The sequence below is a fragment of the Babylonia areolata genome, chromosome 21 (genome assembly GCF_041734735.1).
Source record: "Babylonia areolata isolate BAREFJ2019XMU chromosome 21, ASM4173473v1, whole genome shotgun sequence".
Taxonomy (NCBI): domain Eukaryota; kingdom Metazoa; phylum Mollusca; class Gastropoda; order Neogastropoda; family Buccinidae; genus Babylonia; species Babylonia areolata.
Genome location: NC_134896.1, coordinates 19,504,872 through 19,522,515, shown reverse-complemented (window position 1 = coordinate 19,522,515; position 17,644 = coordinate 19,504,872). Strand labels below are relative to the sequence as shown.

Genomic DNA, 17,644 nt, shown 5'->3' with positions numbered 1-17,644 from the left:
TGGTCTTCATCCCTCTCCCTGTCCCGCCTATCTTTCTCACCCCTTTCTATTCCTTTCTCATTTCTTTCTGTGTCTCAGTCTCTGTCTCTGTCACACACACACACACACACACACACACACACACACACACAGAGAGAGAATTATGTTATCAAGGGGTGTTACCAATTAGTTGCCATTGTCATCAGATGTAGTTAGGGATTCTATCCACTCAGGACAGGCATGTGGCAGGAGGAGAATATGTGTAGAAATAAAAATCTATATGTATCATTGTAAGATTACACAGGACAGTATCAGAATATGTGGTTGACAGTGCAATGGAAATTATGTGATAGGCACAACAATAGGAACACTTCCAGTTCACATTGTCATTGTGGAGTAAATTATTTGTTTGTAGCCTTGCCCACTTTATACTGAATTGTGTTTCCATTTTATACTGCCATGCTATTGTTGTCATTGTTCTAGTTAAAGATTTCTTGATTAATGTGTCTGCAAAACATGCCACAGATCGGTTAACGAATGATTTGAAAAAAAAAAGGGGGGGGGGGGGCACTTAATTGGAGCGGGGAACAAAAGGAAGGTTTCTGTTATATGTTATTCAGTATAACAAACACTAGAACAGCATTGATACAATGAGAAATGAAACGGTCGTCTTTGAGCATGATGGACAGTTGAACAAAAAACACTAGCAACTTGGGAAAACATGGAAACAGGCATAGCAGTGTTTTTGTCTCATCATTATCTCCTAATAACAGTAATAGATAGTTCTGCATGTGTCTGTTTGTTTGTACTGTAGAAGATATCTGTGATTTTCTTTAAATGCTGCTAAATTGCTGCAGACATCTCAAGAAAGACTATGTATTGCCTACAATGTGTTTTCTGTGTTGCTGTTAACTGTAGCTTTCATTCACTGTCATGCATATGATGTCACCGCTGACGTGTGTGTCTCGCATGACAGAGCATGATTATTAAGATACCTTTTGCTAAATGCAGGTTGCAGACACTGCATTCCATTGCTTTCTACTTCTAGGAATGTTGCCAACAGGTAGTGTCAAAATTTTTGCATGACAAGGAAGTTGACAAGTTTATTTTGACGGCATACTTTAAAAGTCTGAAAAGGAGAAATTAAGTGAAGTGCTTCCCTTTTTTCCCCCTCTTTTGGGTTTCCCTTTCTTTCTCCATCTCTCTCCCCACCCCTTAGACTGTCCATGTCTGCTGTTTCATCTGGCGCAACTTCGGTGCTTTATTAAATAAATGCACAAATTAACTGATTTTTAAAAAATATTTTTGGTGTGGCCAACTAGTTCTGGTGTCACAGGGACCATTATTGTCTTATTGAACAGTTGTGATGCACTGTAAACTATTGAAGACATCTTTCAAATGTTTTATGAAACATGTTCTTTACTTGTGTGTTTGTGTTTTGTTCATATGTTCATCAACTTCATGTATTGATAATACCCATGCTCTGTTTTTCTGTACCAATTCGTAGTGAGCTGCACGTTCAGTGCTGTTGTTTCGATGAGCATAGTGAAGATCAGTTCCTCCAATAAGACAGACAAACACTTGAGGGACTGGAGCAGGCAGAGAAAAGAGACCAGATAAGATGGAATGAGGTGGGACCCAAGCATCTGGTGCATTTGTCTCAGCCATGTTTAGCCCCTGTGTTTCAGATAACAACACTTTGCTCAGTCAACCATTGTGCCAAAGAATTTGTGTTTTATCATATGAAAAGTGACCATGTATTTTGTTCACCTGTTACAGGATTACTGCAGTCCTGACACAAGATGCATGTCAAAGAAAACACTGCTTTGAGCTCCACGGGGGATGTGGAGATGAAGGAAGTAGTTGATGAATCCGGCATCACTGCGACCTCTGTCATTTCACAAACTAGTACGTCATCATCATCTTTCACCTCCAGTGCCACTGACAACAGCCAGACAGAACAAGCATCAGAGCCTGACTCTGTCAGTGTAGCACTTGGTGTCACAGATAGTGTCAGCACAGCACCAAGTGACACAGACTCTGTCAGTTTGACACAGAGTGTCACAGACTGCGTCAGCTTGACACACAGTGTTTCAGATTCTGTTAGCTTGACCCAGAGTGTCTCAGAATGTGTCAGTGTATCACAAAGATTATTGCGAACAACTGTAGAATCTGACAGTCTGGTACAAAGTAACAGCCCAACACAAAGTGTTACAGAGTCTGTCAGCTCAACTCGGAGTGTTGCAGAATTAGTCAAATCTACACAGAGTGTCACTGATATTGTCAGGTTTTGCAAAAGTGCAGCAACTGCTAGTAATGGTGCTTCCATGCCAACCCTGGACACATCTATAGATGGTGTTATTGCCAGTGACTCTGCAGTGGAGACGGATGATTCCTGTCACGATGACATGGTGATTGATGCCAAGGACATCAAACAGGAGTTGGACAGTGAGGGGGAGGACGTTGTGGACGGTCACATGCTGGGTCGTCTGCGAGAGATTGATCTGAAGGTGGAGCCAGACAGCAACAGCAACAGCAGCAGCTCCTTCAATCACAAGTTTTGGAATGGGGAAAGTGATGCCTCCATGCGCAAGAGGCTCTTGAACAGTTTGAGCCAGAGTTTTCCAGGCAGTGCCCTGTCTCGAGTCCTTCACTCCATGGATACCGAGGCCATCGAGTCGGACGATGAAGACCTTGTCCCCTCTGCGGACAGGCTGAGCTCCAGTTGTTTCGGGTCCATCCGCCTTGACAAGGAAGATGATGATGATCTGACATCCCTTTCCTGGTTGCAGGATTCTGATCTATTAAAAAACATCAATGCTGACCTTGATCCAATCAGTGAGGAACAAAAAGAAAATGCAGAGGGTCAGAAGAATGGTGACAGTGGGGGAGGGAGCTTTGTGCCCCAGACCCATCCTTGCCATGTACCCTACAACCCCTTGAAACATGTGAACTCCAAACCCCCATATTCCTTCAGCTGCCTCATTTTCATGGCCGTGGAGGCAGCCCCCGGGAAGAAGCTGCCTGTAAAAGACATCTACAACTGGATCCTTACCAACTTCCCCTACTTCCAGAATGCACCCACAGGATGGAAGAACTCGGTCAGGCACAACCTCTCCCTCAACAAGTGCTTCAAGAAAGTGGACAAGGACAAAGGAGCTGTGAGTTCATTTTTGTCTCTGTGTTTGTCTTGTTTCTTGTCTTTGTCACTCCTTCAAACTCTCTCTCTCTCTTTGTCTCTGTTGTGGTTATGTGATTTGTTGAAGTAATTTTTTTTTTCTGTCTCTTTTTTGCTTATTTTATTTAATATTTGATTTTGAGTTTAAGACTTAAAGTGTTTCTCCTCCCTCCTAGCCCAACTCCGTTTTTCATGACTCTCACTGTCTCAGTCAATTTGATCTGTCATATTATTCAAACATTAACTATGATCACAAATTTAAATAGAACTAACAAAAGTGAAAAAGAAAAAGAAGAGCACTAAGGTTGAAGAAAGAACGTGATTTTGCCTGAACCTGACGGCGCCTTTTGTCAGTTTTGAAGTTTATTATCTTGTGTGTAATACCATAACTTGGCATAAGGAGTGCAAGAGGGGTTAAGACAAAGAACCCTGCTGTGTGTCCTCAAGTGGGAAAGCCATTGTTACAAGTGACCACATGGGTAGTGTTACATCTCAGGGCAGATACTGTTCATATCATTGATATAATGATAACCCCATTCTTTCCTGTGAGGGATTTCACATGCCTTTGCTATCTGGTTGCAAAGATCAATTGCTTTAATCATCCTCTTGAGACGAGCAGTAACATGTTTAGTGCCATCAGCTGTCAGAATTAGAAGTAGTGTTGAGTGGACACAGCAGGACAGAATAATTCTATAGGCTTCTGCTTCAAATTCAGCACATCTGCTACTGGTGTTAGTATTTTTTCTATGGTTTACATATCGGATGTCCTTTAAGTTGAACTACTAGTTCAGTTGTTGTAACTTGTCACTTGTATTTTAATTGTTGTTGTCTTGTAGACACTGTATGGCAAACTGGTATTGCTTTTTGTAGATTCTGTTTAATGTGTATGTTGTTGGTGTTCAGTGTTTGATCAAGATCTTACTATTTTCTGGGGTTTTTTGTTGTTGTTTTTTAAGAGAATTTCATGTGTAAAAATTAGATTTTCTTGTGTTGTAAAACTTGTATTCGTATAATTTTTAATTTTTGATGAATTAAAAAACATAAGTTTGTAAAGTTGATTTAAAAACAGATGTGGCCAGATGCATGGCATTGACTGAAAGAGGTTTGGATGCTGTCACTATTTTTTTTCTTTTTTTCTTCCTTTTTTTTTCTTCTACTTGCTTTCTTTCTTTTAATTTGAGTGAAAGATACATTGACAAAAAGGGGGGAAAAGTACATATGACAAGCCAAGATTAATATTCATCAGTTTGGGTGAGGTTCAGCATCGAGATACTTTCCTTATTTAGTTGTTAAAATGGTGTAGAATTAGAAAAGAAAAAAAAAGAAGAAAAGTTGGAAGCCATTTCATGCTCTTCTGTGTGTTCACTCAGACGTTAACCTATGAAATGAAACTGATGGTCTTCTGGAGTGCTTCCACTGGCCCATGCAGCATGTTTATCCTAATTGCAGGATTGTGGGTGTATTAAGTGGGTTTTTTGTTGTTTTTCTTAACTATCTTAACTCTACCAATTCATTGTACAGTTCAGAAACCTGGTATAGACGATTCTTCCAGGTTATTGAACACATGAATGATGAAGTGATGAATTATATATATATATATGGCTATGCTTGTGTAAACTTGTTCCAAATTACCACTAAACAAGAAGTTGAGATCTGGATACTAAGATCTTTAATGTGTGTAACTTGGGATCTCTTGTATACTAAATATACTTGATCTTCTTCGTACAGAATACTTATTTTTAATCATTTACACTGTGTTCATACTGTGAATTAGTGGTTGATGAAAGTAGTGTTTCTACTTGTAAAAGGAACCACCATGAACATGGTACAAATTACAACTTTTGACCCGGGAAAAAGGAAAATCTCTCCAGGTACTTTCAGGATTTGAACCACAGATACCAAGACTAGTAATAACTTAGTAAAAGAAAGGTTTGCAAGACCGAGGTGAAATCAACTCTGAACACTCTCAGGTCAGTCAGTGAACTTTTAGTTATTGATATCCACTAGAATGGATCACTGATCTAGAAATGTATTCATGCTTAAGACTTCATTTCCACACTGATAATTTTCACTCATCCAGAGTCCTGAAATCTTTAAATGTATTTGCTTTCTTCTGATCAGTGAGGAAATTCTCAGGTTGATCAATAAGAACAGGGTTTTCAGTTTTATTCAGTGGTAAACTGTTTGTGCCCAGGAAAGGAATACTCAACATGTATGCAAATCCCAGTGTTTAGATGTTCAATTCCAAGATTGAAGTAAATCAGAGGGAGTCGTTATGACAATGGAGCACCTTTAGATTTCATACAACCAGGTAAAAAGGGATGAGAAGGAAGGAAGAGGACCTTCTGCAACCCATAATCTGTGAGTGTGACAAAGAACATCCTCTTCGATATTTCCCAGACATGGAATTCCATTAAAATGGGATGGAGATGAAAAGACACACGCACACAATACTTACGTATCACCATTCCTCCTGGACTGAAATGATGAGAGATTGTGGTGACCTGTTTTATTTGTTTTTCTTCCTTCATTCTCTTCTGTTACACACTTCAAAAGAGGTGACAAGTGTTTAGAGATGCATGTAATTTGTAAAGTTGGTGTCTGCATGGGCATTGCAGAACATTGGCAAGGGTTCACTATGGTGCATCGACCCCGAGTTCCGGCCCAACCTGCTGCAGGCCTTGCGGAAGACCCCCTACCACCCCTACCAGCAGCTTCAGATGATGTCCTCCATGGTGCCACAGCAGCAAGTTCACCATGTGCAAGGATTGCCCAGGTCAGTCTTCTCTTTCCTTCCATTCTGCCCCTCTTTCTCCTCCTGCATGTGTATGAGCCTGCCCCTTCTCAATTTCATTGAAGTCTTTCACTCAGATCTCTTTTTCTCTGTAAAGATACTCTTTCATTCTCTCAACGGTATTCCCCTGTTTATTCACTCAATAGTGCTATCTCTTCTTTGTTCAAGAAATATCCTCAGAAAGACTGGCTTGGCCATCAGTAAGATTGCAGGGTCTCCTCTCACAAGGCCTTATTATATGTCATTGTTAATTCGAAGTGGGCAACAGGGACTGTGACAAAAACAAACCAAGCAATGGTTGTGTATGAATGTCTGAATTTGTGTGGTGTAGTGGTCTGTCTCTGTTGATGCACTTGAGTGAGAGAGAGAGAGAGTGTGTGTGTACACTCTGTGTGTGTGTGTGAATTACGCCATGCAAGATTAAGAGTAATGAATTTGAAAATCAACTCCAGTGCAACCCACAGAATCACCAGAGGAAGGAATGTGAATAATCAGTTATTCCTCAGGAAAGCTGTTCTGTTTTTGTTTTTTGTTTTGTTTTTTGTTCTCTAGGGGTTATTACGCTTTCTGACCTCTAGGTTGTGCAGGAAAACTGAAGAGTTCACCACCACGATTTCTTCTTTCTTTTGCGAGTGTAAATGGTCACAAATGGAACACTTTATCGTCTGTTCCGTTTATCGTGTCCAAAACTATCGTGTATTGTATTTTCTGAACAAAAGTCGATTGCAGACCGATGATTTTGACAGATGTTGGTAAGAGGTTGTTTTTTTTTTGCACAGCAACATTTACTCATTGCTGTACGATCGTAGTTCAACATAACATCACAGTTTTTGCGCAGTCACTTCATGTTGGAATATGCCATATTTACTGTTAAGTTGGTTTTGACTACTGCACAAGCAGACGCGCATGCCATTTTAAAAAAGAAATTTCATTGAAAAAAATAAACCAGAAAAAGGGGCGGGGGGGGGGCGGAAGGATTTCTGATTTATCCACGCAAGCAGGAAACAGTCGAAATGGGAGAGCGCTTGCTCGCACGCATGCATGCATGCAAAGAGACGGCAATAATTTTCAGCTGGGGTCCGACCACAACATGTGACACAACAGTCACCACCACCACCCTTCATCCCCGTCCGTCTCTGTCTGTCTCTCTCCTCTCCGTGTTCGCCCCGCGTGCTGCTGTTTTCTCCCTGCCTCAAGTGCTGACGACATTAGACACGGACTCCCCTTCCCCCTCTCTCCTTCTCTCCCCCCCCCCACTCCCCCTCCCCCTGTTATGCGCGGCGAACGTGTGTTAAACTTGACACACCAAGCAGCCACACCACAGGCCCCGCAAGGTTTTACACAGATAAAGACTACAGCTGCTGCCGAAAATTTCGGGGTCATCCTAATGCATGCTGGGATGGCTGTCATGGCAACGGCCACATAGGCGGCGGTGGGCGGTGTGTGGGGCTGTCTGTGTGCGTAGCTGTGTTAGCAACAGCTTTTACTGGCGCGCTACACAGAGAAGAGGGAATTTGAGGCCCCTCAGGCTTTGGCTCGGGCTGGACAGGACCTTTTGAGAGGGGGGGGGCGGGGGGGTCGTTTTCTCCCACGTGTTTTATTGGAGCTTTTGGGGTTTACAGTGTGTGAAGGGAGAGTTTCCCTGCCGTTTATTTAGGTCTGGGATGAACAGCATTCAGTTTGGAAGGACCTTATCCCCTACCTCCACACCTCCCCAACAAGCTGCTTGTTGAAAACAAATGATTGCATGAAGTATTTTAAAGATCCATAAAGGGAGCACATCACAACAGTAGGATGAGCCTATGAAATGAGGTTTCAAGTTTAACACACACATCACAGTTACTGATAAAAACAGGATTATATAATTTTGAAAATACCAAAGGCTTACACTTACAGATGTAAAAGTGTGACTTTTCTTTTTACCCCTCTCCATCCTAGGAACCTTGCTCCCAATTCCCCTCCCACCTTCCACATGCAAGACACCACATGTCATCTCACCCTCACCCCCTTCTCTGTTTCTGTCTGTATCTCGCTCTCTCTCTCTCTGTCTCTCTCTCTCTCTCTCTCTCTCTCTCTCTCAAATAGGTTGGACTACAAAATTTACAAACTGATTAGTTACTCATAAGAATTAAAGAAAAAAAGTAAATAAAGAGTGCTGATATAATTAATTGCAATATTTCTACCACCTTGGCTGTTTTACTGTCATGCTATTTCCTTTTTTTGTTTCCTGGTGTGTTACTGGGGAAATGGGGGTGTATGGGCAGTGTGTGCACACAGGCACTTGCACATGGCAAAGATAGTCTTCTTTTTCACAGTGTGCTTTTGTTATATAATTACACACCAGCACTTTTTTCACATTTGACCTTTGTTGCATGATCTCTGTGTGTGTGTGTGTCTCTCTCGCACGCACGCACACACACACACACACACACACACACACACACACACACACACACACACACACACACACACACGCTCTCTCTCTCTCTCTCTCTCTCTCTCTCTCTCTCTCTCTCTCTCTCTCTCTCTCTCTCTCTCTCTCTCTCTCACTGTCTATATCAAGTGTATTACCTTCAAAATTATCACTCGTTACAAATATTTACACAAGTGGCATTTAAAGTGTGATGTTGTCAATTTGATATAAAATTCAGAAGCAATACTTTTCATTGATTTGTGGCCCAAAAATATTAGTCTTGTTATTCAGTTATAGTGAAATACAGTGAATGTTCGTAATTTCTTAAAGTTCAAGCAAGAATTTTCCTCTGTTTAATTTTAAAAGAAGGCTCAAAGATGTGTCGTCTTTCTGGATTGATTGATTGGTTGGTTTTATTTGTTGTAAGAAAAGTTGATTGTAACCCTTGTGGCATGTTTCAGTGCTTTCCGAGCAATGCCACTTACTCAGCGGCCAGTACCCAACACAGTGTCTCCACGTAAGTGAAACCCTTTCATAGTTAGCATTTGTTTCATTTCTACATTTTCTCTTCTGGTTTTTCTCCCTCCCCCCTCCCCTCTCCATTTCCCCATTCTCTCTTATTGTTGACTGTCACAACATGCCCTCAGAGGTTGTTTATCAACCTCTTCCTTTTTTGTATGTGTGTGTGTTGATAGATTTTTTCTCCTTTTTTAATTTTGTTTTATTTTATTTTTTAACATTTCTTTCTGTCTTTGTTCCGTTTTCTTGTCTTTTTTATGTCAGTTTTGTCTCTTGTTCTTTTGATACTGATACTATTGTTTTTTTGTCTCTGTGTGTGTGTTACATGTCTGTGAAACAGTGAAGGCAAAGAAAGTCAGTGTATAACCATACTTTTTCCACAGTAGTTCATTTTGTTTATGGTTGTTGTGCACAGTGCATAGGTGTTGTCATTCATATAAAAACAACTTCACATGTGTCATAAGCTTGATTAGGTTAACAAACATTTATTTGTTCCTGTTTTACTTTTACAGATCTGTTTCCATTCTTAAGTCGGAGGCTGGCCCAAAGTAATGTTGGTGAGTGTTCTTTTCCTGTTTATGGAAAATCTACATTTTCTAATTCTTTTCTGTTTTTTCCTCCCATTATTTTTTTCTAGTTTTCGTGTACAGTCCCACTCCTCCCTCAACTCTCCCACCTCCACCCCCTTCAAAGGTCTCTCTGTTGTCTCTCTCTCCATTTCATCCACTATCATTTGTTGTTTTCTGTTGTTCAGTTTGTGTCAGTTACGTGTTTGAAGCTCAGAAAAATGAGAAACCCTAGTCTGGTTTGTGTGTGTGTGTGGAGGGGGTGGAAAGAAGGATGAGGGAGGGAGAGGGGGAATCCAGGTGAACAGATAGCCTATTTAAGTTAGGTCTGACAACTCCAGCTATTGACTGTGACCTAGTCTGCAAAAATTATTCCACCAGTGAACACCACACAACCATCTATCAGTTGTCTAGGCGTGGCTCCCAAGCACCCATGAGGCTTGTTCTCTGAGAAGTCTGGTTGGCAGATTGTGTACCTGTTACCAAAGCAACAGGCTGCCATGTTGTCACGCTGCCATAGCAACTGTTCTGTGCAGGTGTGGCAGGATCGGTAACTGTTGCGTGCTGGCTGCACGGAGAGAGAGCCAGGGGATGAGTGTAATGCGGGTGACGCGTCTATAATCGTTAGGTGTCACGTTTCCCTCTCACGATATTCGTCTGATTTTTTCCCACCATCATATGTGTTTGTGTTCTGTCTTTGTAAGTTATCCAAGATAATCTTGATTATTAAGCTGGAGGATTACAGTAGATTAAACCAAAGAAAAAATGTGCTAGGGGGGTGCTGTTATTAGAACTACCTGTGAAAAACGGTGTGTACCTTTTGAAAGGGGTGTATAGGTGTATAATTTTTGTGTGTGGGTGTGTGTTTGAGAGAAAGACAGAAAGAGAGCAACTCAGGAAATTCATTTACTCAAAAGCAGTTTACTTGTTAGCTGATAAAAAGGTAATGTTATACAAGTATTATTTAAGAATCATTAGCGGGAGGGAAGGGGGGTGAGGGGAGATGGTGGTTTGCACTACTGAAATAAAGTTCAGAATAGCAAACAAACAAGAAATTTTTAAGTTGATGAAAAAAACTTTTCACTCTAAGCTTCTGAAATTTATTGATGGCACCAGGCCAGGTTCTGATCAGTTTGCCAGTATTTGGCCCATGTAGTTGCTGTTTGTATAATGTCCTGCAGCATAGATTTAGAGAAGGCCGCTATGTGACATTTTCTAGCTGAACTAAAGGCCAGGGATTGTAATTCAAACTGCACACAGGCACATTACAAGGTTTGGTCTCTTCATGTCCCTGTGTGTGTTCAGAGGCACTGTGTTTGTACTGTCATTATTAATGCTGATCTGTGTAACAGTCTGTCTGTAACTGGATCGTAAATCAGGAAGCATTTTATGGGTTGGCTTATCCATTATATGGCCTGCTATTCAACAGGAGATGGGTGTTGAAAATCTGTTATCACAGATCCAAGTTTTGCTTTCTCTTACTTTTTTTTTTCTCTCATGGGTTCATAGCCGTTGCATACCCCCCCCCCCCCCCCCAACTCCACCCCCTGCCCTACCCCATGTGGGCCCCTCACACACACAAACACTGTGTGTGTGTGTGTCTCTGTCTCTCCTCTGTCCCTACTTCTTGATTTTCTTTTTTTTATAGTATATCTATTTGTATGAATTATAAAGATGAGGATACCTGAGAGTGAAAGATAGTGAAAAGGGATGGAGTTTGTTGTGGAACATGGAAAAAGCTTGTCAAGTATTGATCAGGCTGTTGTGTGCATTGATTTGACACTAAGACAGGTAGGGAGATGAGGGGCTTTATCCTTCCTCTTCTGTTCACAGGAGATCCAGTCTCTTGTGTTTAAGTTGGTTTGTGGCCTTTTTTCTTTTTTTTTAACAAGGTTCATTTCACCATGATTAACTTGGCAGCAATTCACTTTAATCATATGTTCTGCTCCTACACAATTTCTGCTCCCCATCTCGCCCCTGCAAAACATTTTCTTTCCACCCCACACCCTTCTTTTTGTCTCCCTTTTTCTTGTTTTTCAATATTAATCATCTGAGATAAGTTTAGGCCAGGTATTGATTTCCAGTTCATTTCTCTCTTATTGCCATTCAACAAAAATCCTGGTCACTTTAATGTCTTTAGTAGTGATGTAAAAGTGACATGATACTTGTATACTGAGCGCTCAGCCAGTTCACTGTGTCTGTCATGTTCCCAGTTTTTGTTGTTCATTGCAGTTTGAGTGTTTGAGGAAAATACCAGCTCAAAGAAGGAAGGGTTTTGTTAGGGGCAACAACACTGAACAAGTAGAAGACTGAGGAGGTCCATGGAAAGACCAATTGTCTGAAATGCAGGTCACCCCTGTAGATAGGGACTGGTGAAAATTTTCCAGTGCTTGTTGATTCTGTTCTTATACTTGCAGCAGTAGTTATATTAACACAAATGACAATGATATAACCATATGAACCTTTTATACTCAGGATGACAGATGATTATGGTTTGTAGTGTGGACAGTTTTGATTGGGGAGTTGAGAATAATAATAATAACCCAGAAATAAGCTCACAATGTGCATAATAAACACATCAGTACACACATTTCTGGAAACTGTTCATGTATCAAGTTACATGTATAGATACACATGTATATATACAGAGATTGAGAGAGAGGGAGACTTTGATGGACCTTGTGGGGACATGTGTGTGTGTGTGTGCATATTGTACCAAACTAATGCTGCAGTTGTAGCACATTAACATCAAAATGTAAAGTTATGGATATGTTTACTACAGTTTTAACTTGGCAGTATTTTTGCAATTTCTTTTTTTTTTTTTATATATATATATATATGTTGTGTGTTCTTGTATGATTATCAGTTCCACAACTGTTGTGTCATTGATGCAACAGTGAAGAGATTGGTAGGGTGACAACCTAATGGAGTAATGTTGGATTGTGTTGTTTTGTATTTTGCAGATAGAGAAATGCAAGATGTGGCCAATGTTTTGGTGTCCTTGAGCAGCAAAAGTAAGTTGAGCTTTTGTTATCTTTACCTCTTTGATTCTTTAGTTTTTATTATGTATTTTTAAGGAAGACTGACTTAGTTGTGTTATGCTTGTATGTAGACTATTTAAAAATTAGTGTCTGGGGATTCATGCAGTGTTGCCGGAGATGGGGAACACATAGAACTGTCATCCCAGGTTCTTGGTATGTGAAAGACTCAGAGATATTTAGTCATTCTCAAGTTGTCTGGGGTTTTTTTGTTGTTAATGGGAGGACTGCAAAGAGAAAAATGATTGAACTTGGAGCAGTACCTGCTTTTCTTTCCTTTTGCTGGACAAACATCACTGAGTCTGTGTGCACGACCACATTTCCAACATAAAGGAGCTGGAGTAAGAAAGACCTCCAAATCCTCTTCTGCTGCCTTGGCCTTGACTGGCTCTGAGAACAATTACCTCCCCTGCCCCCATGAAGTTACTGCCCCAATGACCAACACCTTTGTGTGTGACGGCATTGATACGTTTTTATGACTAGACTTTTTTCTCTTTACTGGAGAAGCAAAACATCAGTCTGTGCAGTGAAGAAAACAATACTTTTGGGGTGCATTCTCAAGTGGTAACTGTCTATTGACAACCATAGATTTGGGAGGTCAAAAAGTCATGTTCAAGATTGACACTGGAGCAGATGTTTCTGTCATGCCATTTTCTGAATTGCATCCTTCCATTTCCAAACTCACAAGTCCTGGGGCTCACTTACAGTGTGAAGGTCAGGTCATTTTGACATAGATGTTACACTGCAAAGTGCATCAACTGGAAGACTAAGATTGTACTTAACATAGAGGCAGCAGTCAGAATGTAGCAGAGGTTTTAGACAGACTGGACCTGTGGTTGTCCACAGAAGGCCCTTAAAAGTCAAACAGCAGTTGACTCCATCTCCAACTCTTAGTCTGATGTAACGAAGCCTCCAGTGATGAGTACAGATGTCAGCTCCCATGGGATTGGAGGTGCTTTTCAAAAACAAGAAAAAAATTGAAACATGTATATTGTTCACTCATTTTAAACCTCAACTGAGCTCAGCTTTCAGATGGAATGCCCAGCTTCAGTACGGGCATATGAATGCTTTGAATAATATCTGGTTGGACTGACATTCTACGGCAAACCACAAGTCTGTCATAAAGACAAAAGATATTCAAGACACCAGGACAATGCCAACCATGTTACTCAGCTCACTCAAGTCCAGTCCCTTGCCCTGTTCCCTGACCTTAGTATCACAGGACAGCAGACCAGAAGAGGGCTACAGTTCAGCACCAGTCAGACGACCATCCACTGACTACCCATGCTGTACTAGTTATAGGCAGTGTTGTCAGCGTCTTTAGTAAAGTCTTCAGCCAGGGCAGCTTGTTCCAGTTAGGGGTGAAGCTGTCCGGCCTGTGTTGATCACAGCCCTGCAGCACCAACACCACAGCCTGCAAGGGGCAACAACAACAGTAGTCGTGTCAGGATTACTCGCTGATGCCACACGCGTCAGATTCACAGACTGAATGTTTATTTTCCATAAGTGTATTTTCCATCTCCTTTAAGGAGAACAAAATTTTGAGGTAAAGCAGTCATTTTAATTCAATTAAGAGTGAAAGTTTATCAGTATTAGGTGTTGAAAAAACAACAGCTGTTTACTGATTGTATGTCAAAAGGTGATAAATGTTGAATTGTCTGTGGACCACCTGTGTTAACTCTTAACTTGGGTGTTTTAAACTGTTGAAAACACTGATGAATGGGCATTTCTTCTTCCCTCTGGTAATGTGAAACTAACAAGCCTGTTTGAATTTGCTTGATTTCTCCTTCTCAGAAAAGGGGAGGTGTTGTATGCTGGATTGTGAATTATGTCAAAGACATGGAGATTTGCATGGAAAAAATCAGAATGGTCATCATAGGACTTGGACATCTGAAATACTTGAGGAGACATTCAGTCATTCTCAAGTTGTTGTTATATTGTCTATTTGTTAATGATTGGATAAGCATCATCCAGTCTCGTAATTGTGTGTTATTTCTGCATAATTTTAAACTGAACTTTCATCAACATATTTCATGCGATTTTTTTTGTTTGTTTTTTTGTGTGGGTTTTTTTTTGTTTGTTTGGGGTTTTTTGTTTAGGGGTTTTTTGTTGTAAATATTCAGTTGTTAGAGATGATGATATGCATGATTTTGTATCAGTTCTTTTTGTTAATAAGTGGACAGCACAGGTTCATCTCATTATTCTGTGTTATTTCTGCTTAAACTTGAGTTTTGCTTGCATATTTTATGACTTTTGCCTGTTTTGCTTATTTTGATATCAAGATGATGATGATGATGAGATGCATGATTGTGTATCGGTATGTGGCCTGTGTGAAATGGTGCTCAGCCACAAGCCCAACTGTGGATACTCCATGTGGTATAAGTCAGTATTCTGACCAGTGGAAACAAAATTGACAGTTGTTGGATTCAAATTATCAGTGTTGTTCAGTATTGCTTCACTGAACATCCAAACCATTGGCTTTGATAGACATGTTTTCCAATCACAATGGTTCTTTTATTTCAGTGATACTTTTAATACTTTCTTTTTACTTGAAATATTTTCTGTTGTTTATTTATTTATCCATGATACAATTCCAGAGTAACTAAGAAACATGAACATATTTTTCATGAGTTGGTGTTTTTTTGTTTCTGAACAACTTGCAGTTTTGGAGAGAGAGACTAAAGTACCAGGTTTGTGTGAAGCAAATCACAGCTTAAGAACCAGTAATGAAGCAAATCGCAAGGTACCAGGTATGTATCAAACAAATGACCACAGTTGTGCTGGAAATGTGTAAAGTAAAACAATACAGTAGTATCAGGTTTTTATAAGCATTGCAATTTGGATTATAAAGCATGAGGGAAAAGAACAACAAAAGTGTATGGTTGCAGTCACATTTCAGGGTCAGTTGACAAAACCTCATGTCAGTCACATGCATTGTGACTGCCAGGTTGTCAGTCTGACATGCCAGGGTGTCTCACCTGCCTTTCCTGGCTCCCTGTCCATTCAGTGATGTGATGTGTTTGATAAACACTGCAAAACAGGAGGCACACAGTGGGGTTTAAGTGTATGGGTGTTTCGTTTTTCAGCTGTTTTGCTCTTCATATGACTTGAAGCTTCGGTTCTGAAGTTGACTGGCTTTCTGCTCTGTGTCACCTTGGCACTTTTTTCAAGGGGCTGTGGTATCCAGGTTTTTTTTCAAAACTGTTTTGAAAGTGTCCACAAGGTTGTGATGAATTGGCTGATCTGGCTTCGTGCTGATTTACACCATTCAGGTTCAACTGATAAAAACTGGTTATTCCATAACTAGTTTTACAGCAACATAGTTGAAGAATTTGTTGCTAAACGGGTTAAGAGAGATTGAGTGGTTGGGAAAAGTAATTGGCTAAAATGAGGTGGGTAATGGGAGGGAGTGAAGTGGAATTGAGCTCTGAGAACAAAATGAAAATTACTGATTATCTTAAAAGATGGTTTACATTTTGCCTGAAAGTTTTCTATCTGTAGATTTGTGTTCATTTTATTTCCATTATTTCCATTATATTTTTGTTTATGTATTTATATTATTTCGTGTTTTCTTATTGTTAGAATCTGTTGTGTTCATTTTATTTCCATTATTTCCATTATATTTTTGTTTATGTATTTATATTATTTTGTGTTTTCTTATTGTTTGAATCTGTGCATATGTTGTTTGTTTTTTTGTTTGTTTTTTTTTTTAATGAAATGCTTGTTGTTTTTGGTTTTGGTTTTTTAATAGCATTAATGTTTTTGTGTCTGTTTATAGAGATACCTTACCTAATTATAGTATAAAGAAAAAAAGACTAGCATGTCAGAGTCATCAAGAATGAAGGAAAAAAAGACTAGCATGTCAGAGTCGTTCCTGTCATGGCAAGTATATGTTCAGCATTTCTGCCCAGCAGTTCAGTTTCACTTTGATTGGTCTGCTGTCTGTTTGCTGTCAGGATTTACACTGAAAACTGAGGATGAGCTTTCCTGAAATATTGTGGGAAGTGTTGGTTTTGGGCGGAGGATGAGCTGGTTAGAATTTGATGGTGATCCAGAATGGTGTCTGGGTGTGGAGAAGGTTGAAAGGTTTCTGACAGCTTGGAGATGGGTCAGCAGCATGATGTCCAAGAAAACATTGGTTGGATTTCCACGAAACTAAATGAGATCGGGGATAGATCTGAAGAGATTTGATGGTGATCCTTATCTGCTTATGGATTCAGGAATTTAAAAATAATTGTTCACTTTTTGGAAGCAGGAGGAGGGCAGGGAGGAATCAAAATATCACTGAAGAAGGCATCGCGAGGGCAAACGGCTTGTGTTTTTTTTGGGGGGGGGTAAAAAAAAAAAAATGCAAGATTACTTCTAAAAAGACACAATTTGTCAATATTTCATTACACTTAAATTCTTTTTATGGTATGGAATTTCTGCAGGGGAAACATTAAATCCAAACAGCATCCTTTGCTCCTGAAAATTATTTTTGAGAAAAAGAGAGTGCTATAGTCATCGTGGATGGGTACAGGAACACAAACATGGGTTATGTTATTGCATTCTAAACAGTACCAAGACAAGAGACGAAACTGGAAGCTGATGCGGGCGAGCATGTCACATCTTCTGGCAAACAGTATAATCAAGAGCACAGAGAAACAACCCCACACCATTCTTTGTTACAGATTCTTCAGGAATGTCATCTGATGCTTCAGACGCCAGTGGCCCAGTCAGTCCCAGATCAAGAATGAAACGGAAGATCTATGGGTGAGTATCTGGTTTGTCTGGTGGTTTGAAACGTTCCTGCTTGCTGACAGTAATTACTCTATACCTGTTTTTGGCCAGTTATGTAGTGTTCAGGAAGGTATGTGAGAACAGTGAAGAGGACAGATGAAGAGCACAGTGTCTTTCCCGAGGTGTGAGGTGAAGTAAAAATGATTATGATGGGGTTTCTTTTTAGAGAGTCAACAGCAAACAGTAAACTTGGCCAGCTAACGTACTGAAGCATTTGTGAAATATGTGTAGGATTTACAGGGGTAAAAAAAAGGCAGACAGGGTCTACACTTGAGAGAGCAAAGTGTATAAATTATTTGATATTCAGGCATGGATTCATCATGAAACAGTGTTCATACTGGAATTGGCATGTTTGAAGCGACATGTTTCAAGACCTAT

General features: G+C 40.2%; 1 protein-coding gene across 2 annotated transcripts in view; it reads left to right on the top strand.

Moving 5' to 3' along the window:
* Positions 1 to 17,644, top strand: part of LOC143296135 (uncharacterized) — a 45,085-nt gene that overhangs the window by 25,365 nt on the left and 2,076 nt on the right. For both annotated transcript variants that reach the window (XM_076607922.1, XM_076607923.1), the window contains 6 exons: positions 1,759 to 3,140; positions 5,776 to 5,933; positions 8,826 to 8,881; positions 9,396 to 9,440; positions 12,413 to 12,463; positions 17,158 to 17,239. In XM_076607922.1, coding sequence (XP_076464037.1) covers positions 1,782 to 3,140; positions 5,776 to 5,933; positions 8,826 to 8,881; positions 9,396 to 9,440; positions 12,413 to 12,463; positions 17,158 to 17,239 — 1,751 coding nt within the window. In that variant the 5' untranslated portion in view covers positions 1,759 to 1,781. The remainder of the gene's footprint in view (positions 1 to 1,758; positions 3,141 to 5,775; positions 5,934 to 8,825; positions 8,882 to 9,395; positions 9,441 to 12,412; positions 12,464 to 17,157; positions 17,240 to 17,644) is intronic.